We start from the raw sequence: 22934 nt of genomic DNA on the forward strand, positions 1-22934 counted from the left end.
CAATCAGGCTATAAACACTTGTTTTACTTTCATTAAATCACATAGCAAATATCAGAAGAGGTGAAGGAAGAGAAGATTTTTTTAAAAAAATGCTGGGAATTGTGCTGTGGGGATGGGTGGGTGTTGTTAATACTTGCTGTTTCTTTGGCGTCAATAGAGCTGCACATTTATTTCTTGTTGCAAGAACTGAGCAGTTCAAGTTGATGGTCTTTGGAGCAACAGGAGACTCACTCACAGTCACAATTTTTATTACAAACTTCAGTGCATTCCAGAATGAGATACTTGTCTTCCTGAAAAAATTAATTTTTGTTCTTCCTCAAAACTTGTGTGATTTATGCGTCTGACTTATCCCCCTTTCTCATTGTCACTTCGGCAGGCAGTGCTTGAGAAGTTGGTTTTCTCCTTATGTAATGAGTTAAGTTAGCCATAATGGCCTAATCCCAAATTTTGAGCAGCCATTCTCTGTTTTTCATTTAGAATGTGGATTTTGATTTCAAACAAGATTGTAGTCAGCTAGTGGAAAGAATAAATGTATTCAAAACAGCTTTCAGTGAAAATGAAGATGATGAAAGGTAATTTTGACCTTATGAAAAATAATGTGTGCACACAACTATTTTTTATACTCTGCTTTCAGTAGTAAAAGGCATATCGGTCTTGGACTAGAACATAACTTTCTGCTTTTCGTATTTAAATTGCCCAGTGTTTACCGCATCAGTGTTGCTTTGCAGTTGTAGATTCCCATTTAAACAGAGTGTTGCCCATATATTTACTTACTGAATAATGCATATACTGTGTTTCGGCCCTCACAAGGCCCCCCAAGATAATTTGCAAGAATAACAACACAATAATGTTACAATAAAAAATGAGAGTGGTAAAACCACATTGCAGTAATCTAACCTAGTGGAGATGTAAGGTATGTGTAACTGTGGCCAGATCTCCCTATCTCAAATTTTCCAAGCAATATTTTATAATTTAAAATAGCTTTGAGCTTTGATATGTAGTACAAAGCATTTTAAACATTGCTTAAGCTGATCTAAGAAAATTTAAAGTGTTGACGTTTGATGAATCAATGCGCCTGGCTTTGATTCAGACAAATGCCAAATCATGCATTATTGCTGTGATAACAAGCAAGCATGAACAGGAAGTTCTACAGTTTCCATGCACAGCATATATTATTGTTAGTAACAAACTGCAGTTTCTACTATGAGAGTGTAATGAGAAATGATAATTTGTTACAAATTTTGTTGCTTTACATTTTCTCCCCATTGTGTGGTGGGAGGGGGGAGCACATAAGTCTGAGGCTTGTGCTTGCTTGTTCTCATAATGACAAACCATTGCAATATCTCTATGTTTTATATGTTGTTGAGTCGTGTTTATTGTTGCAAGCTGGCTTGAGTTCTGTTTTTAAACAGGCAGAGTTTAGGTTTTAAAAATAGCTTGTCATCACTACAACATTGTGAAGTTGTAATTGTACTCTGAAGTTTTCATAACTTCTGTTCATTTTTCAAAGCCCTTTGTATTATAAACAGTAACATTTGTCTTCTCTGTGTTCATAGTCGTCCAGCAGTTGCATTAATTCGGAAACTCATAGCAGTATTAGAATCTATTGAACGTCTACCTCTACACTTGTATGATACACCAGGATCAACGTATAATCTTCAGGTAACTTTCCAATACGGTAGAAATTTATTGCATTCTAATAAAAATGTTTCTGTGCCTATTCTCTGCTATTCTTCCTATAAATTTCCATAAATTACAGTTTTCCTGAGCTACTTTAGGTTGGATACAGACCTATTTCATTATCAGAATGCTTCAGTCAGATCCTGTGGAGTCTTCCACTTTGCAAACTGGACAAATTCATAGACAGAAGTGGGAGAGGTATTTTTTTGCCAATTCTCCCTTCCCTCTATAGCCCCCAGCACTATCTACCATGTTGTTTTGGGGGGTCCTCAGCCCTCTGGACCTGATTTTTGGGGCAAGGGGAATATAGAAAAAATCCCAGCATCCAGAGCATCCAGTTTACAAAGTTCCACGCTTCACAACTCTGGGTGTCACCCATTAAAAGTTTTGTGGAATGTGGGTTTGGTATAACAAACATTTATGGGTATCATCTAGTTGGGGATCCATGCAGGGTTGTGTAAATAATTGCTGTAAATATAAAAGTGATTTCACAAGACATTTCTGGTCATATTAATTATTAAAGGTAAAGGTAAAGGGACCCCTGACCATTAGGTCCAGTTGTGACTGACTCTGGGGTTGTAGTGCTCATCTCGCGTTATTGGCTGAGGGAGTCGGCGTACAGCTTCCAGGTCATGTGGCCAGCATGACAAAGCTGCTTCTGGCGAACCAGAGCAGCACACGGAACGCCGTTTACCTTCCCACTGTTTATCTACTTGCACTTTGACGTGCTTAGTATTAAGTAAAAAAAAAATAGCCTATACTCTTAATTTGTTGAGTGTGGGACCTTCCTCCTTGACCTTCCTTGACTTTGTTTGTTTGTTTTATGCTGTACCCCACACTAAATACAATGAAGGGCAGTATAAAAATATTCTAAATAAATAAAAGTTTATTCAGCTTGGGTCCAAAGAGCTATGAGTGGAAGAAGAAAATGTAGCAGTGCTGTTCCTTTTGCAAGACCTGGTGAAAGAACTTCCTGGTGAAAGAACTTGGAATGTAATTGGGGTTGTATTACAATATGAAAAGAATTGTGAATATTGAAGATACAGACTAAAGCATATGAACTTTAGTGGGCCATAAAATGTTATTGATAGGAATTTAAACAAAGCTGCAGCCTGCCCACACAGGACAGTGTCAGTCACTTTTGTCACACTGAGTCCAAAACAGACTATGCATGAGTGGGAAAGACTTTCTACTAGAGTAAGAATGCTGTTGGATCTGTGCATTTGTGTAAATTGTGTGTGTATAGTGCTTATGCAGATTTGTCAGTTGTGCTGATTTTCCTAGTTTATTAATGCTTGCTTGACTTTGAAAACATAATCATTAGTATTTGTTATAAATGAAAGGGATGTTTCTAAGTAAAAATTTATTGCTTTGACTTTAGATATTAACAAGAAGGTTGCGGTTTCGCTTGGAGCGTGCTTCTGGGGAGACAGCTTTAATAGACAGAACAGGTCGAATGTTGAAAATGGAGCCCTTGGCAACTGTAGAATCTTTAGAGCAATACCTCCTAAAAATGGTGAGCAAACTCCTCTTCTCCCCGGGTTGGATTCAGACTACCCATACACATAGCTCAGCCCATGGTAGTTTCCACTGGAGGAAGTGCAGTTTTTGCAGATTCCAATTTCTCCCATGCCCCTGAAAAATTGTTCTGGAGGGTCTGGTGATCCTTGGGAACCGTATGGTGAATGCTCTTTCTGTTTGGAGCATTTATGAATCTCAGCCACTTATATGAATGGAAGGCCAAATTTGGATCAAGCGCTCGATCCAGCCTAACATGTTTACAGAAAGAATTACATTAATTCTTCTGTTTGAGGTGACTTTTTGTAGTTATTTGTCATTGTTCAGGTTTCTAGTCCTCAAGTGTGAGATGTGGGGGTTGGGATGAGCCACCCTCTAATCCTCCAGTTTGGGAAGGCTTTCTTGTTCTCTTGCATTGCGTCTTAAATTGTTTTTGTTGATTGAATTATGATAGTTAATTGTGCTTTACTGTATATTTTGATCGTGTATTAATATGCTGTTAGCCATTTTGGGGTCTTTGGACCAAAAAGTGATATATAAAGAATAATGATGATGATAATAAACTCTATACTTATGTGATACATCTTTGTTGTCTGTTTCTTCCTTAGGTGGCAAAGCAGTGGTATGACTTTGACAGAGCATCATTTGTTTTTGTACGAAAACTCAGAGAAGGCCAGACATTCATTTTCAGACACCAGCATGATTTTGATGAAAATGGAATTATTTACTGGATTGGAACAAATGCAAAGTAAGATTTCAGTAACTTCAGTTTGAGAAAGTGCTAAAATCTTAAATGAAATAGCATTGTATTTAAATACCTGCAGGGCAATTCTGAATATTTCCCAAGGGCAACACTGGATTTTCTATGCATCATTTTTTAAATAAAAAAATGTATCATTTGGACATAGTTTGCAGTAAGTATGGCATATTAGCTTTTGTTTTTTAGGTTTTAAAATTTGGACTATACTGTCAGTCACTTATCTATGGCCATTCCATAAGGCTACCTGAACTGTTGCCATCCCAGCTTCTTTTATAAGATCTGATGCTCGAGTCTGTCTTATTTCCCCCTGCTCTGGTAGGCTTTTCAGCTGAAGAGGGGAGTTAAAATGCTTTAAATAAATATTCATGAGTAATAGTGACATCATTGTTTCTATTGTAGAACAGCTTATGAGTGGGTAAATCCGGCCGCCTATGGGCTGGTGGTAGTTACATCTTCAGAAGGAAGAAATTTGCCTTATGGCCGTTTGGAAGACATCTTAAGCCGTGACAGTTCAGCTCTGAATTGTCATACTAACGATGATAAAAATGCATGGTTTGCTATAGACCTTGGTCTTTGGGTGATACCATCAGCTTACACATTACGCCATGCTCGTGGTTATGGACGATCTGCTCTCAGAAATTGGGTTTTTCAAGTATCTAAGGATGGACAGAACTGGACTACTCTATATACCCACGTTGATGACTGCAGTCTGAATGAACCAGGGTATGTAAAAATATTTCCAATTACATGGACCATTGTTGTTTCTGACTTTATGACAATAAATTATTCAGTACCCATAACGTATGGGCCATTCTCAGTCCACTGAAGTAATTTGAAATTTACCTCTTGATATCATTGGGTCCAGGATTTACTTCACTGTGCTGAAATTCATTGTATAATAAAAAAGATGACCTTCCACAGTGGCCTGGCTTAAACATGGTTGTGAGGTTAATGGTTTACTGGGATCACACAACCCTTGGCTGTTTTTCTAGCATATAGATGAAACAACCACGATTCTTGGCTTAGTGTTATGTTAGGGCTGCCATATGTCCGGAATTTCCAGGACATAGCCGGGATTCGTCCATCAAAATATGGCAACCCTATGTTATGTTATGTCCAAACGGGGGGGTCATGGTTTGTTTTGCTTCCAACAAATGATCAGTAAGCCAAGAACAAACCTTGGCTACAGATTGATTTGTTGGAAGCGATCAGGGATCATGACACACACACACACACACACACACACACACACCAATGCAATAGCACTGACAAGCAAAATAGTCTAAATTGGGCCTTGTTCATATGTCATGGTAAACCATAGTTAATGGCTTACCATGACATATGAACAAGGCCCAAGTCAACAGTGCTAAGTGAAACACAAGTATTAAATATATTTAATTTGTGTGATGGTATAATGGAGAGAGTAATTTTCTGTTTGTAAACTTATGGTCCTTTTGATCTATTAAAACCATACAAATAATTAATATTTCTCTGTGTTTTTGTCAGTTGTCATGACTTTTAAATTTATCATTATCTAATTTTTTCCTTCAACTTCCCCAAACTAATGTACAGGTCAACAGCAACATGGCCACTAGATCTACAAAAGGATGAGAAGCAAGGTTGGAGGCATGTAAGAATTAAGCAAATGGGGAAGAATGCCAGTGGGCAAACACACTACCTCTCTCTTTCTGGATTTGAACTTTATGGCACTGTGAATGGTGTGTGTGAGGATCAGCTAGGTAAGCAATGTAGATACTGATTTCTTGTTCTTACCATCAGCTCTTGGAATGTAGGCCATGAATTAAACTTTTTCTAAAACAATCTAGAGCATATTTCTAAGCATGTTTTAAGATAAAAATATCAGTTTGGTATTTGAAATACCTGCTGTCAAGTTGGAATGCTTAAATCTTGTATAGATAACTTAACCAGCAGTGTTTCATAACTAGTTTTGATTGCATGTAGGAAAAGCAGCTAAAGAAGCAGAGGCTAATCTGCGAAGGCAGAGGAGACTGGTACGCTCTCAAGTTCTGAAGTACATGGTTCCAGGTGCCCGTGTCATCAGAGGAATTGATTGGAAATGGAGAGATCAGGATGGTAGTTCACAAGGTGAAGGCACTGTTACAGGCGAATTGCACAATGGTGAGCAACTGCTTAAACAATTAGCTATCTTTATTCCACAAGTTATTTATAGTAGTTAACTGCATTTTCTAGTTTGGTGATTAAGGAAATGTAGATTCAGAAATCAAAAGGAAGACAGAAAGGAAATAGTGTACTGTTTAGTCATGTTAAATCAAGAGTGCATTTGTCATAGTGACCTGCTGACATAAAGAAAACCTGTTTGAGCTTCTTCAGATAAAATTAGCACCCCAGTTCTAAACATTTCTACATTGAAATAAGTTTTACTTATAGTGATGGAACTTGTTATTCAATAAGCATGTTTAAAATCACTGCCTAAAAGTGAAAGAAAAACAAAGAGAGCCTGTAGAATAATGTAAGATTTGCAGTAGTAGTAAGTGAAATTCCTTGGAAAAACCAGAAGAAAACCTCTCAAGTAATTACTGGGTGGGTAAAAAGTCCTAAGATATCACTTGCCTCTTGACCTCAAGAGGCATCCAAAAATTGAGAAGGACAAACAGGTTCATAAACTCCCCCAGGTATTAGTCACACCTAACTTCCCTAGTTCTAGGAGATGCTGACTTGTACTTTGGGAAACTTGTATTTCAAGAAAGCAAATGTTAGAGTTACTTGATGGTTAGAGATCAAGAATAAGGTCTTATTGGAACAGTATTCCTTGGGCAAGTAAAGTACCACCACCCTCATTTGATTTTCACATGTCCCTAAAATACAGTGTTACATACAAGTTGTGCTAATTACATGCAACTCCAGTATACAGATTAGCTGTGGCATTTCTACTCCTATATCTTGTGTGTTGAGTTACGGGTATGAATGATCCAGTGTCTAAGATGAATAAATATTTCCTGTCTGTATAATATTAGAATACCTTGCTATCCCTTTTCTGGCTTGGCATTTGCAACTTGCTTTTTCTTCAGCTTTTGTCAAGTTCTCTGCCATTTCTTACCTTACTAGCTTCGCTGGGATCAAGTTTCTGTTTTCTTAATACTAATATATGATTAAACGAAAGTGGGGAATACTAAGAGGCAGATATTAAATTTCCAGTACCATAGCAATTAGATTTATAAATCTATTTTTTGAGGAAGGATATGATGCCACATTCAAGGTCTCCATCTCAAGTTTATCTTTTCTTTAGAATGATCATTCTCCTATTATACAGAAAAATCATCCTAATAATTATTCACTTAAAAATACTTGTGAAAAGTAATTGAAAATTAGATAGAAGTAGAAAAGTAGGTAGAAAATTTTGTGGTGATATTTTAATGTGCTTGTCTTTGGCGTTCAAGATTTGATTAACTAGCTCCCCCACTCTGAATCTATCACTCTATGAACCATATTAGGCCAAGTTCCAAGAAAACAATTATCTCTAGTTCCCATATCAACTAAAAATCATCTTCCTGGTGAGTAATTGTTAAACAAAAACTGGAGTGCCAATTATTTAAAACTTAATTAAAATAATGCATAGAGAAAGGTCTTCATATCATAAGCAGAAGGAAGAAGACGAAGAAGAGTTTGGATTTGATATCCCATTTTATCACTACTCAAAGGAGTCTCAAAGTGGCTAACATTCTCCTTTCCCTTCTTCCCCCAGAACAAACACTCTGTGAGGTTAGTGGGGCTGAGAGACTTGCCCAAGGTCACCCAGCAGCAGCATATGGAGGAGCGGAGACTCGAACCTGGTCCACCAGATTACAAGTCTACCACTCTTAACCACTACACCACACAGGCTCTCCTTGGACCCAAGCGTGGTCTGTTTCCCCTCCCTTCCCACCCACCTTTTAAATAAAGGTTCAAGGCCTTGCCAAAATCTGAAAGAAAGCCTGGTTTCAGGTGCAGTTTGAACTGCATTTACCACTGCTGTGGTTGACCAACAATTGAGGATGGAGGCCAACCATACTTAACAAGCTGACGTAAAATAGATTAATGGATTTCCCCCCAGTAATTTAAGACTGTAGTATGTGAAACATAATAACAGTTACCAAGTACTCTGATAAGAGAACCATTTAAATGCCCACACACTTCTACTACACATAGCTCAAACTTTACTTTTAAGGGAATTAAAACTTTAAAGTTACTTTTAATACAAAACTTTTTTTACATTTTTGGCTGGATTTTCAGATCTTTAGTATTAAATTGAAATATGGTAAGAGCTGTCCATTTTAATGTAGTACACCTACAATGATCACACTGCTTGAATTTCAAACCTTTCTATTTTGTTTGGCTTTCAAGCCCATTAAGTAATTTCTGTGACTCAAGATAGCGGCCCAATGAGAAGCTGATCCCATATTGTGGAGCTACTGTCTTGACACGCTCCTGTCTGCTTTCTGCTGGGTCTCACAAACTCCTGTCCCTTTCTAGGCTGGATTGATGTCACCTGGGATGCTGGTGGCTCTAACTCTTACCGTATGGGCGCAGAAGGAAAATTTGACCTCAAGCTTGCCCCAGGGTACGACCCTGATTCAGCGGCATCACCCAAACCTGTTTCATCCACTGTTTCAGGCACAACGCAGTCATGGAGCAGCTTGGTGAAAAACAACTGTCCAGACAAGATGACTGCTGCTGCAGGCTCTTCAAGTAGAAAAGGAAGTAGCAGTTCTGTGTGTAGCGTGGCCAGTAGCAGCGACATCAGCTTGGGTTCGACAAAAATGGAGCGGAGATCTGAAAATGTAATGGAACAAAATATAGTTTCAGGCACTGACGTCCATGAGCCAATTGTTGTCCTTTCCTCTGCTGATGGCATGCCTCAGACTGAAGTAGGGTCAGCGTCCAGTGCAAGTACCAGCACCTTGACAGCAGATGTGGGAAATGAAAATGTTGAAAGAAAGCTAGGAACTGACAATTCAATCCGCGCAACTGGGGAGTCCAATGCTATATCCATGGGAATTGTTAGCGTGAGTTCTCCAGATGTTAGCTCGGTATCTGAGCTGACAAATAAGGAAGCTGCTTCTCAGAGACCCCTTAGTTCTTCAGCAAGTAACAGACTATCAGTGAGTTCACTTCTGGCTGCTGGGGCTCCAATGAGTTCCAGTGCAAGTGTTCCTAACCTATCCTCACGAGAAACCTCTAGTTTGGAGTCCTTCGTCCGGAGAGTGGCAAACATTGCTCGCACCAATGCCACCAACAACATGAATTTAAGCCGAAGTAGCAGTGATAACAACACTAATACTTTAGGAAGAAATGTCATGAGCACTGCAAGTAAGTAAAAATAAATACCTGTCAACTTATGCTATACCTGTGAAATGAGAAGAAATGGGCTTGGTGTTCTTGGCATAATGGTAGCTTTGAGAAGTCATCTGGGGTGGTATAATAGCCACATTGCCCCCAATTTTGTATTGTCTTGGAAAACTGCTCCTGCTGCAGTAATTAAAGAATTGTGCAGCAGAATTTACTTCATTTACTTAATGTTTGATTTCAGGGGGAATTAAAGTAAATATCATTGCTAATAAGAAATCTAGGTGCTACAACATCATGGCTAAATCTATTCTGGTATTTATAGCACTGAAATCCTTTGGATGGATCAGAAGAGCATTAACTAGTTTCTCAATTCTAATCTATCAGTGATGTTCCTAGAAATAAATGCGTATCTCATAGAAATTTGCTTAGAATGTACTTGAATCTGAATTAATTTGGAAACTGTGGTGCTTATATTCTCACTTCAAAATATTGAAAAATCTTTCATTGCCATCTGAAATAGGTAAAAAGCTTATGGAAAACAGTGTTGTCTTAAACTTGCTCATACTTTTCTAAACAAATGAGTGTTATAAACACAAGAGGTTTATATGTGCTGCCATTTATTTTTGTTTCTATGTTTTACTGCAGTTTCTTACAAGGGTAAAATGTTAAGAATGTAGACAAAGGGCTTCTTTAGATAGACTAAGGAGATACTGCTGATTTAATTTTATATTGAAAGAATAAGATGACAAGTTATTTCTCTATTTTGTCAACTGTGGTCCATGCTTGGCAGAGGGTTGAGCCATGGAAGTGCTCTAGTCTCTAGTCTCTTTTTTAATGTGAGCAGTACCTGGTATGAAATGGGGAAGGAATAGCCAACTAGCGTGTGCATTGGAAACTGAACTGCTGCCCTTATTACTGGAACATTTGTGGGAACTGCTGTTCACCTTTCTCTTTATTTGGAAATGATATTCTTTGCACTTTAGAGATTGTTGTAAAAATCCATTTTCTCATATGTTTATATTTAAAAAATGAGTTGAAACATGACTGCAAAAACTTACTTGAACTAAGATGAGTTTAGTAAAACATAGTTTTATTCTGTATAATTATTTTACTGTGCTTAATTTTTCCACCCCATATTATCGATGATAAGCACTAATAAAAAGGATTAACTCACTAGTCAGTAGTGAGATGATCCAAATGTAATACTAGACCATAGTTTGCAAACCCAAACCAAGTTTGTTGTGATGCTTGAACTTAAAATATTTGACAAATCGTGATTTTCAAGTGGTACCAAGCAAGAACTTGAAACCACAATTTGATTTTAGTTTGCAAACACAATTTTAGCAAACTGTGGTTTGGGATGTATATATGCACTCGCAAGGCATGATTTGAGATGTTTATTCTTCCTTTAAGAGAGCATTCTGGGATTCTCAGGAAAGAGGTAGAAACCACACACACACACAAATTCATTTCTTCATGGAAATTAAACAAAAGATTATAGTTCCTATTGAAAACATCCCTGTCCTCCCCTCCTCTTCCAAGAGGAATTTATTAATGCAACTGTTCTGCTAATCTGCTCAGTAAAGAAAAGGGCTCTCCAAAAGCAATGCTGAACTCACTTTTTTATCTCTGGAGGACCAACATATGTGTTCAGTATTTTCCAAAGGCCCCTAGGACTACCCCTTAGTGGGTGATATGTTCCTCTTATTGCTAGAGGCACAAATTTCATCACTCTAACAGAATCTCTGTTTGACTCTTTTCATGGAGTGACAGTTAGTTTCTCCTGCCTATATTGAAGCAGCATTACATTCATTTAGCTCTTTTCATAGTACTTGTTCAAAATTAGAATGTGGGCTACTTCAACACAAGCAGATTTCTATTTTGGTCTTTTGTTTTACTTGAAGCCCTTTCTTGTATTGGCCTATAATTCTGCACTGATGAAAGATAGACTTGGTGACTATTTAAAATATTGAAACACATTAAAGCACTCATGAATGCAAACTGTTCTACTCTGGATCATTTATTTTATCTTACCATATCTTTATCTATAGCTTCTCCTCTAATGGGTGCCCAAAGTTTTCCTAATCTGACTACAACTGGTACCACATCAACAGTGACCATGTCTACATCCAGTGTTACTAGCAGCAGCAATGTAGCCACAGCAACTACAGTTTTATCTGTTGGTCAGTCACTTAGTAACACTCTAACTACTAGCCTAACATCAACATCTAGTGAGAGCGATACAGGTCAGGAAGCAGAATATTCTTTATATGGTAAGTTTCATTTTTAAATGAACGTAAGCAGATTTCCCATTAATAATTTTCTGTTTTCACCTTTACTTTTGTTATGGGTTTCTCACTTAGTTATTTCATTACTAAAGCATATCAAATAACGGAGCTGTTTACCCTGTTACTAGTTACATAAAGAGTTCCCCAGGAAAGGCTTTTACTCCTAATGTCATATTTTCTATAAATATCAGCTCTTCACAATCTTCTATATTCCTTGTATTTATGATATTTTTATATAGCATTTCAGTATAAAGGTATTTAAAATGTAGGACAATTGATTTGAATGTCTTAGCCTATTAAGAAAACTTCTAAATTCAGAAATCCAGATATATATGTATTATATCACTGTTATGTCTAGTCTTTCAGTGTGGTGTGCTGCAGTTATTGATTCTGTAAAGTAAGTTCACATTGAAAACAGTGGCATAGATCCAAATTTGTGTGAGCAGAATTCCACTTGTGCAATGAGACTTTCCCCCCTTCCAATTGCAACCCCTGCTCACCTCCTCCTCCCCCCCTCCAAAAGGGACTTCTGGGGTTTGGTGGACCATCCAGAATTGGGTGGGAACAGGGGCGCCAACTTGAATAAAATAAAATATGCAGCCCCATCCTGCATAATTGATCACAAGATGTGGTGCATGCACACAATTTGAATGGCAATGCCCATCAAATTTGGGTTCGGCCCCCTCAAATATGTTATGGGGGGTAGAAGGGAGCTTGGCCCCTAGGAGTTGCCTCCCATGGGTGGAAAATTCTCATAGAAGAGCACATTTTGGATCAGAGTTCACATGTATGAATTTAGAACAGTTGTGAGTCAAAATTCTAAGTTGAAAGGCATTGACAGTTAATAATACTTCACATCTCCACAGCACATTCACTGTTTCATGTGCATTAAGCTGGTCCCTTGTCACAGGCAAAATCTCCAGTCAGCTGTACTGGTGTACTAATCCATTATCATCAACACAACTTTGAAATCATATGGCAAACCATATTTCAGTGGCAGCTACCCATAGTTTGCCAGCGTCAACATGTCAGCAAACTCTAGGAAAATCCTATAAATAGAAGAGGAAGCGTGTCAGGAAAGAAGAGAGCACACAAGCCTACAGAAGTTCCCCAAGCCTTTATTACATGACCTTGAGAACTGGGTTCATGAGATCTAAACCTGGCCAGTATTATTGTTACTAATTTGTATACTACCCTTCATTCAAAGATTAAAGGGCAGTTCACAACATAAAAATACAAAATGAGACCACAAACTATATAACAGAAAAACAGAAATAAACCAATAACTCTCCTCCTACAAACATTTAAAAGATCATAGATTGTTTAATCAGCCAAAGGCCTGCTTATAGATAAACATTTACACCTGGTGCCATGCTTATGAGTAGTCATATTTATGGGGAAACAACAAAACAGCTTGGCATTCACACATTTACTTTGAAATAGTAAAGACCTATAGAAGCTTAACTGCAGCATTTTCACACCGAGGTCATTTCAAATAGCTTTCCATGTGGGGGGAAACGCAGGATGATGTCTTAGTAGCAGAAACTCCTGGGGTTGCTAATGCTTACTCCCAAAGAGAGATTTGGAGTTTGGTCAAATGGGTTCTGTTAGGCTCCTTGCTGCATTTCTTGCTGTAAGCACAGGGATCAACGTTATATTCTTACCCAAAGATACTCATGCAACAGTCAGAGCTGTTGGAGGTCAGAACTTTCCTGCCATGGCTGTAGCAGTTTTTTAAAATAATCAGTTGCATCATATATGTGCAGGAAAAGTCTGAATAGTAGAGATTTGAAGGCCCGGATTCTGGGAGGGGCAGAATTATAGCATTAAAAATAAAGAGCAGAGGGGCATAATTATAGCATTAAAAATAGAGAGCTTATTTAGGCGATGACTGCAAAAAAAGTTACATGAACTGCTGCTTTCATGACAGTAGGAAGAGAACTTAGTGGGAAGATTATCATTCTTCCATTTAGAGCACACACACAAAAATGCCATGTTCTAGGAGATGGAATGGTAGGATGGGATTACCTAATCTTCTACACTAGCTAGAGGTCTAAGAAGTTCCTAGCTGTTATTTGTATACAGATATTAACAAGTTGTGTGCCTGCACAGATGACCGCTGAATCATTGGTTGAAGGAAAAGCTCTGCAGGGAGAGTGCTAGTTTTCTCCCTTGGTACTTAGGGGTGACTGCACACAAAATGGAAGTGATAAGATCCCCAACAAAAGGCTTTATTACTTGTAGAATAAATGTAAGAGGCCTCAAAGGGCGTACCGCATATTGGCGTGGATACATTCCATTTGAGTTAGGAGCTGAAAAGGAATTTCTCAGGGAAGTGTTTGGGACAAAAGGGAATGGTAGACTTAAGGGATAGATTATATCAAGCTCTTGGGAATGAACCTAGACAGTGCTGGAAATTGTAATGAATACTTCACATTGTATTAGCAGAAGCTACTGGGAAATGCTGCATGCCACTGGGTGTGGGAAGGCATCCTTTTAGGACCCTTGCCATACGAAACTCGTGTATAACATGGAAGACCTTTAGCCCAGGAATCGCCAGGGCCAGAAGCAACCTCAAGGCTTCTGTGTGACCTAGTTGCTTTGTTTAAATCCTTTCATAGTACAGACCGATTCAAGAAATTATGTGGTCCTTTGCAAATTAGAATTTAGAATTAATTAATTTTTTTAGTCTGGAAGTGGCACCTGTTGAATTCCTAGACTGCAGTATGAAGCAGAATTTAAAAGTTATAAGCACCTCTCAAATATATTCATGTATCTGTTAAAGATGCTTTTAGGCTTATGTTCTAATGCCATAAACTTTAGAAAGTTGTCTTACAATTTGCTTTGAGTGCTAGTTGCCATATTTGAGGTATAAGTGATCATCAGGGTAGCAGTTTGTCTTTTTTTATCTTTGATGAGTTGTTGTTTTGCCACATTAGTTTTGCATTATGAATATATGGTTAAAATCCCCATAGAGCATGGAGAGTGAACATTGTTATTAGGGAGTAAAAAGCCAGTGTCCCAGGTTCATATGTCATGGGAGGTCAAGCTTAATACAGTAATGACTTTCTGGTTGGTTAGTCCCATTTGCATGATCTCATGAGCCTGTAATATGTTTTAAGAAAGTTAAAGACCCATGAAATGCAGAAATGGCTCCTATAAAACCAGGAAATTATGCTGTATTGGGATTTAGACTGCTTCATATGAGACAAGCGTCCCTTATGAACATAAATTTTATGTAAAAAATGTGCATTTTCTGACTTTCCTAGTGTTTTTATATATGCACAATTTCTGCCTGTATAGGAAACAAAGCACCATTTTCCAATTCCCTTCTTACCTTGCTCCTACAGTGTAGGCAGATGTACATTGCTTTGTTTTTGATGCGACTGATAATTGTTTTCAAAATGAAAAAAACCCATCCTTCCATGTTTGAAACTGTGGGTATTACATGTGTCATTACAGTTGTGGGTTTGATACTGTTAGCATTGTACCTGCAGTTCTTTGGGTGCTCTGAATACAGAACAAGAAATGGAAACCTGTCTTTCATGAATGGTTAAAGGCCTGCTATGTACCAGTATTAGTAGTTGTAATTGTAGAACTTTGAATAATGCTTTTTTAGAGGTGTTCCTGTGGTTTTCCTTTTTTCATGGTTTGTCACATTGCTACAGGAATGAAAGTGGTTTATGAGATAATTTGCTAATACTGTATTATAGGATGTTTTTGAAAATAAAAGGAAGTAAGCTCTATGAAACACGTATTGCAGCTATAGTAGCAAAATTATTGGCTTGCTATCTATTTCCACTAATGGTTTGTACTTACAAATGGGATCAGTTTGTCTGAGTAGGTTACCTTATTCCAAATAGTTTCCCATTCTTTTTCAGGTTGTTTTCTGAAATGCTTTCCCCCTTTGTCAAAATTCCTTAAATAGGTTTCTGCTTTACTGTCTTGAACCTCTTTTTTCCTGTTCCTGCTTTGAATTTATAGAACAAAATCAGTCTTCATCCTTACAGCCTTTTTTTTTTGAAAAGCAAACAACAAGCAACTTAGTGTGTGATTTGTGTGTGTTCTGTGTAGATTTTCTTGATAGCTGCCGGGCCAGCACTCTGTTAGCGGAGTTAGATGATGATGAAGATCTACCTGAGCCAGATGAAGAGGATGACGAAAATGAAGATGACAATCAAGAAGATCAAGAGTATGAAGAAGTTATGGTACAGTGCATATCTATTTTTACAATATTGTGTGATCTACAGTTATTTGGGGACCATATAGAAAAACCTTCTACTCCCCTGAACTTGTAGTATAGTATAGGTTGTTCATTGTGGACCAGTTTTGTCAATTTAGAGAACTTGTCCATTTTTAAAGCAGCAGCAGATTGTCATTTCAATGGCTTATTACAAAAGTTCTACCTTGTGTACAGATCAAATGATAGCAGTCCTCAAGTTATTAGTTCAGTGGAACGCCAAAAGAAACCCCTAAATAACAGATTATGTCAATAGATTCTGCTACAATAAATGTCCAGTTTGGTACTTTCCCTCCCCCATTCCATTATATCGGTGTCAAATTTTCTGAGGTGAACTCTTACAGAATATGGCCTTGGATATGGCTTATGGGCTGCAAACAGTCTTGCATAGCTGTATGCTTATATGTAGCAATTTGGGGGATTAAAAATGAGGTGCTGCTACTTTTGATAATTTTTCTATGGGTACCACTACAAAGTGGCTGCCATGCACAGCCTAAAAGGAGATGCTGCTACTTCATACTGGTGAGTACTGTCACACCCACAAAAATACTGCATATATGTGATCTGCATTAGAAATCTGAATATTTCCTCTGTAAATTTGGCTAAACAAGTGACAGCTATGTTTGTGCATTTTAAGTAAGTTAAAGCATTGATGCTTTAAGTCAGGGGTCAGCAAGGTTTGTCTTTGCCTGGGCTGGATTGGTGCCACAGAGATCCCTATGTGGGCTGGATTGTGCACGTGCATGAGTGTGCGCACCCATGATTTCCAAAATCTGCACGTGCGCAGACGTAATTTCTGGTGCCATGGAAGCGAGTCCCTGTGCCGGTTTAGCACAGCACGTGAGCAGGCACCTCAATAAGTTTTTGAAAGTGTAGGTGAGAATCTGCAGTGTACAGCAAGTTCAGTTTGTTTACTTATACTTAGCTATTCTCATGGCTTACCCAACTTAAATAAACATCTCTGAAGACTGTTCAGAAACTTCAGCTGGTGCCGAATTTGGCTGTCAGGTTGCTCACCCAGGCAAAATGGTTCAAGCATATTACACCAATCCTGCCCCAACTGCACTGGTTGCCAGTTCGTTTCCAAGCCAAATTCAAAATGCTGGTTTTGACCTATAAAGCCTTAAAGTTGATTGCTGAATCTTATGTTTTAATGTATTTATATTTTGATGTTAGCCGCCCTGAGCCCGGTTATGGCTGGGGAGGGTGGGATATAAATAAAATTTACTGTCATTATTATTATTAGCCTTAGGACAGCAATACCTCAGTGACTGCCTCTCCTCATATGGTCTGACCCGAACCTCCAATCATCATCTGTGCCCCTCTTAGTGTGCCCTGCCCACAAGAGACCCCAGGGCAGCAACACAAGAGTGAGCCTTTTCTACGGTGGCTCCCCATTTGTAGAATGCGCTCCCTAGGGAGGCTTGCCTGGTGCATTCCTTACATATGTTTAGGTGCCAGGAAAAAATGTTTCTCTTAAACCAGCCCTTTGGCTGATTGAACATTCTATGGTCTTCTAAATGTGTTTGTGGGAGGAGGGGCTATTGGTTTGTTCTTCTTTCATTATGTATTTTGAGTTCTCATTTTGTTTTTTCATCTTGTGAACTGCCCTTTGATCTTCAGGTGAAGGGCAGTATACAAATTTAATTTAATTAATTAGTACCGTAATTAAAAACAGCAGAAGAAATAGATAGTTTTTGTACTTGTCTATCCAGTGTGGGTTTTAAAAAAATGAAAATAACCTTTTTGTTTGTTTTGCAATTTTTGTTACATAATAGGAAGAAGAAGAGTATGAAACAAAAGGAGGACGTAGAAGAACATGGGATGATGATTATGTTTTGAAACGTCAGTTTTCTGCTTTAGTACCTGCATTTGATCCTAGACCTGGCCGTACTAATGTTCAACAGACAACTGACCTTGAAATCCCTCCCCCAGGTATATCCATGAGTTGTTTGAAAAACCATGTGCAAAGTATAAATATATATTATACACCTACAAATACACCAGCATGTCAGAGAACCTAAGAGAAGAAGATTGGAGGAGGAAAGACACAACTAGGTTGGGGGAGGACATGTTAAGATACCTACCACCTTCCCAAACTTTCTCCCTTCACAAATCTAGGTTGTAGCGGGGGAGGGACACACACTGTTTTCACAGGGAAGAAGTTGGTGAGAATGAGATGCTGAATAGAGAAAGGAGTTGGGGTTTGAAGCAAGTGAGATTTGAATGAGTGAGTCAGGTACCATATAAGTTTAACAGGGTAAAGCTGGAATACCCCCCCCCCTTGTGAAATTTCAAATGCCTTTACTTTGAATTTATTTTCACATCTAGGTAAGAATTATGATATCATGAAATATATTTGAGATGTTGAAAGCTGTTGCAGACTTTAAAAAAAACTTACTCACCTGCACTGATTCATCATTGATTACAGGAACACCCCATTTGGAACTACTGGAAGAAGTTGAGTGCACACCATCTCCCCGTTTAGCACTTACCTTGAAAGTTACAGGCCTTGGTACATCTCGCGAGGTTGAGCTGCCCCTAACAAATTTTCGATCAACGATCTTTTACTATGTTCAAAAATTGCTACAACTTTCCTGCAATGGCAACGTGAAATCTGATAAGCTTAGACGAATTTGGGAGCCAACATACACGTAAGACATTTAAAATCTGATGCTGTATCTAAAACAGTTTAAGGCTGCATTTTTTGCAGAGTGGTTTTACAATATATATCAAAAACTGCTAGTATGTCATCTCTTATCTTGTGGATGATGGTCGTGCGGCAGTAGTGTTTGGATAGTGGTAGTCTTATGTACACATTGACGACATTTCTTTTTACCTGCCTTAACATTTCAATTTTTAAAAAAATTAAAAATTGTTCAGTATCACCTTAGAGACCAACTAAGTTTATTCTTGGTATGAGCTTTCGTGGTTCAGATACACTGAAACAGAAGTCACCAGACCTTGGTGGGAGGATGGGTTGGGGTTTTTCTCAGAAGGGTAGTAGGAGATGGGTGATTGACTCAATGGGGATGGTAAACCGGTTGAGGACTGTTAACGACTGCAATTAGTCCTACAGGGAAAAGCAAGGGATAGTATGCTGATGACCAAAAATAGCTTTAGCATATGTAATGAGACAAGAATCCAATATCTCTATTCAGACCAGGTCTCTCCATAAATCTGAGGAAACCCCCCCCCTCCTACTATATACAAGGGTCTGGTGACTTTTCGTTTCAGTGTATCATGCACACGAAAGCTTATACCAAGAACAAACTTAGTTGGTCTCTAAGGTGCTACTGGACAATTTAATTTAATTTTTTTATTTATTTCGACTGTGTCAGACCAACACGGCTACCTACCTGAATCTTAACATTTCAATGTTGCGGTTCTTACATTGTTTTTGAAATTGTAACAAATATGTGTTGATGAAAGAAATCTTAACATAAAGAGTGCACTTGCTCCATCAAAATGAATAGTTGTGCTTCAAGCTGGCCTGTAAATTCAAAGTGTTCTATGCTTTGCCAGTCTAGTATTAAGAAGCATCATTGGCTGACTCTCACCAGTGCTACTCTTGTGTGGCAAGCGGCAAAGCATTCAGAATTATTTTAATATGCAGAGTGTAAGCAGAAGACAATTTAGATTATATCGCAAGATTCACACTGATTTGGAAATAGTGCATTCTGTTGTGAAAATCCAGTACATAAATAACTATAAATCTTTTCATGTTTAGAATTGTATACAGAGAAATGAAGGATTCTGATAAAGAGAAAGAAAGTGGGAAAATGGTGAGATAAATCTTAACTTTTCAATACTTACGTGGCTGTTGACAGATTTTTTGTGCAGTTTGTGCACTTTAAAAAAAAGCAGAGCTTTTTAAAAAAGCTACGCTAACTGAGTTCTGTTGTGTGGAAGATATGTTAAAGAATGTTTGTAAATGCATGTTCTTAAAGAAATGTGTGTAGTGCATGTGAAATGTTTCAAACTTTACAACCAGGAAATACCAACATTTGGTGGTTCCTGTTGTAGGGTTGCTGGTCAATAGAGCATGTGGAACAGTACCTTGGCACTGATGAATTACCAAAGAATGACTTGATAACCTACCTGCAGAAGAATGCGGATTCAGCCTTTCTGCGCCACTGGAAATTAACCGGCACTAATAAAAGCATTAGGAAAAACAGAAATTGTTCCCAGCTCATAGCTGCATACAAGGTATATGTCTGCATCTAAAAGTATTGATTTGGGGAATGTCTATGCTTTATTTTGCATCGTGTTATGAGTCCTGACAGAGGGACTTGATGTGTGACTAATGCAATTTACTCTGGTTAAATACGTTTACGTGTGACCCTCATGTTTAACTTTTACCAGCTCCAGTGTTTTGTATGCTTTTGAATAGACACAGTATTATATTATTATTATTAATAATAATATAGTGCCTAAGAGCAGCTAAAGGCTCAGTATTTGCGTCATGCAAACCATGTGTACATTTTCTCTCTCTCAAAGTTCAAAATAATTACATCACAATTCTAACCTTTACTATGTATTTATTTTCCTTCCATTCATTTATTTACACAGGATTTTTGTGAACATGGATCAAAGTCCAGTTTAAGCCAGGGAGCTATTTCCACACTTCAGAACTCAGACATTCTTAGTTCAATAAAAGAACAGCCTCAAGCCAAAGCTGGTAGTGGACAGAATTCCTGTGGAGTAGAAGATGTTCTACAGTTGCTCCGTATTTTGTATATTGTTGCAAGTGACCCTTATTCAACTCGAAATTCTCAAGAAGGTAAGTAGGATGTAATACATTTCCCCCTAAAACCTTCCACAAAGGAAACATATTATTAGTACATTCTTATTCATTTCTATTAATAATTTCAGAAGGAGATGAACAGCTTCAGTTTAATTTTCCACCAGATGAATTCACAAGCAAAAAAATCACTACAAAAATTCTTCAACAGATTGAGGTAATATATATTTTTATTATTCAGATTATTTTGGAGGCATTTTAGTTTCATAGAAGCTGTTGTAGATGGTTGAAGTCTGAGACATATTATTTAAAGGAAGTAGTGACAATTATTTGATTGTGGGTTTTCTTCATTTGCTGGTTTTGTTTCATTATTTAGATGGCTCATGGTACTTGATACTGAAATTTGCCATGTGGTGGAAGGGAGCTTTGGCGAGGCATCCAAAGCTGAGTCAGTTGTACAGTTCAATTAATTGCAGCCTTGATCTTGAAAACTGAACATAGATTGGTAGGATTTTACTGACATAAGTCATAAAAGAATTAGAATTTCCTTTAAATTGCACTGTTATAAAAGCATGAAGTCTAGTGTGGTTAATGGCTGCAGTATTGAACTGTGGGCGCCAGATTCAAATTCTTACTCAATCATGACGCTCACTGGGTGAACTTGAACAGTTTCTTCCTTTCAGCCTAATCTATCTCGGGATTATTTTGCAGATAAAAATTTGGTGTGAAATGTGGGTTATCCATAAGTTAGAACTCCTTGGAGGAAAGCTGGAAAACAAACGAATACAACACATTCAGTGATTTAAAATGACATCTTAACATTTAAGAAAACTACTGGTACTACTTTATTTAGTACTAGCAGGGAGTGACTGACGTTGCCTTGGCATTTGAAAAAGTAGGATTTTTTTTGAAAAAACGGATAGTGTAATTTATGAAGTTTGGGACCGTGCACACACCCCAGCCCAAGGCCAAGAGTGGGTTCTTGTCATCTGGGCAGCCCAGGACCTCTCTACACACTGCCTAGGCTTGTGCCCTGGGGAAGTCACTTCAGTGCTGCTAACGCAATGGTTTGACTTCACCTCCAGAGGCACACTCCATTGTCTCTTGACATAGACAGATGCCAACAGTAACAATGCCAAAAATTAGGCAGAGTTCTCTTTCAGATCGACATCTTTATTCAAACTGGCTGTTGGTACCCCAACATTAACAAAAACAGCCGCTCCCACCTCAGAAACCTTTCTGCAGAGTTTGAATTCTTGAGTTTGAAATCAGTGGTGTTTGGGCCCATCATGCCAAAGACCAGATCAGGCTTACTCAAACGCAAACCTCCAGATGTTTTGAGACTACAATTCCCATCATCCCTGACCACTGGTCCTGCTAGCTAGGGATCATGGGAGTTGTAGGCCAAAAACATTTGGAGGGCTGAGTTTGAGGAAGCCTGGATCAGATGAAGTCACACCAAAGTCACATTTTGAATCTCCATCTTTATTCAGAATGGTGGTTGACATCCCAATGTCCACAAATACTGCCACCCCCACCTTGGGAACCCTTGTGTTAAGTTGGGCGATGATATATTGAGAGACGTTTGAATGCATTTAGAACCAACAAACCATTTTCTACAACATACAGAAGTAGATTTTTATTTAATTATGACCGTCCTATTTACAACAATTTTTTTTACAAAGTACAAAAACTAGTGGTATAAGGTGAGTGTGTAGGAAAATATGAATGCATAAATAGTTATTCATCTTACGTTTTGTTCTTTAGACATTGCATTTTAAACAGTGGGTGTATTAAATTACAGGAGCCGTTGGCACTAGCAAGCGGAGCTCTGCCAGACTGGTGTGAACAGATAACTAGCAAGTGCCCTTTCTTAATTCCATTTGAAACTCGACAGCTGTATTTCACATGTACAGCATTTGGGGCATCAAGGTAAGAAACCTGACAAGCAAATTGCTTATTTGCTGCAGTTACAGAATAGTGAATCTCTTTAATGTCAGTATTTGGAATATCAGTGTTTCCTTGTGAAGAAATTGAATTTTTAGGTAGTAAATCCTAAATACAAGAATTCTGTTACAATATGGATGTTGTTTGGTTTGAAAATGGTTAACACTGTGAAGGTGGGGGACTATGGTCTTTCATTTCTAGCTATACAGTGGTACCTTGGGTTAAGAACTTAATTCGTTCTGGAGGTCCATTCTTAACCTGAAACTGTTCTTAACCTGAGGTACCACTTTAGCTAATGGGGCCTCCCGCTGCCACCGCATCACCGCCGCACGATTTCTGTTCTCACCCTGAAGCAAAGTTCTTAACCCGAGGTACTATTTCTGGGTTAGCGGAGTCTGTAACCTGAAGTGTCTGTAACCTGAGGTACCACTGTAGTCAGAAAAGATAGTG

General features: G+C 38.2%; 1 protein-coding gene across 9 annotated transcripts in view; it reads left to right on the plus strand.

The window, feature by feature from the left end:
* Positions 1-22934, plus strand: part of HECTD1 (HECT domain E3 ubiquitin protein ligase 1) — a 63708-nt gene that overhangs the window by 32212 nt on the left and 8562 nt on the right. For 5 of the 9 annotated variants that reach the window (XM_035109990.2, XM_060273066.1, XM_060273062.1 and 2 more), the window contains exons 18-34: positions 478-572; positions 1557-1662; positions 3062-3196; positions 3807-3946; positions 4358-4681; positions 5531-5697; positions 5921-6097; positions 8450-9286; positions 11317-11538; positions 15628-15761; positions 17572-17728; positions 18225-18447; positions 19524-19578; positions 19820-20002; positions 20366-20576; positions 20669-20754; positions 22342-22469. In XM_035109990.2, the coding sequence (XP_034965881.2) occupies positions 478-572; positions 1557-1662; positions 3062-3196; positions 3807-3946; positions 4358-4681; positions 5531-5697; positions 5921-6097; positions 8450-9286; positions 11317-11538; positions 15628-15761; positions 17572-17728; positions 18225-18447; positions 19524-19578; positions 19820-20002; positions 20366-20576; positions 20669-20754; positions 22342-22469 (3380 nt within the window). The remainder of the gene's footprint in view (positions 1-477; positions 573-1556; positions 1663-3061; positions 3197-3806; positions 3947-4357; positions 4682-5530; positions 5698-5920; positions 6098-8449; positions 9287-11316; positions 11539-15627; positions 15762-17571; positions 17729-18224; positions 18448-19523; positions 19579-19819; positions 20003-20365; positions 20577-20668; positions 20755-22341; positions 22470-22934) is intronic. The other 4 variants (XM_060273077.1, XM_060273082.1, XM_060273073.1 and 1 more) reach the window with 3 other exon arrangements.

Source organism: Zootoca vivipara, chromosome 1, assembly GCF_963506605.1.
Source record: "Zootoca vivipara chromosome 1, rZooViv1.1, whole genome shotgun sequence".
Classification (NCBI taxonomy): domain Eukaryota; kingdom Metazoa; phylum Chordata; class Lepidosauria; order Squamata; family Lacertidae; genus Zootoca; species Zootoca vivipara.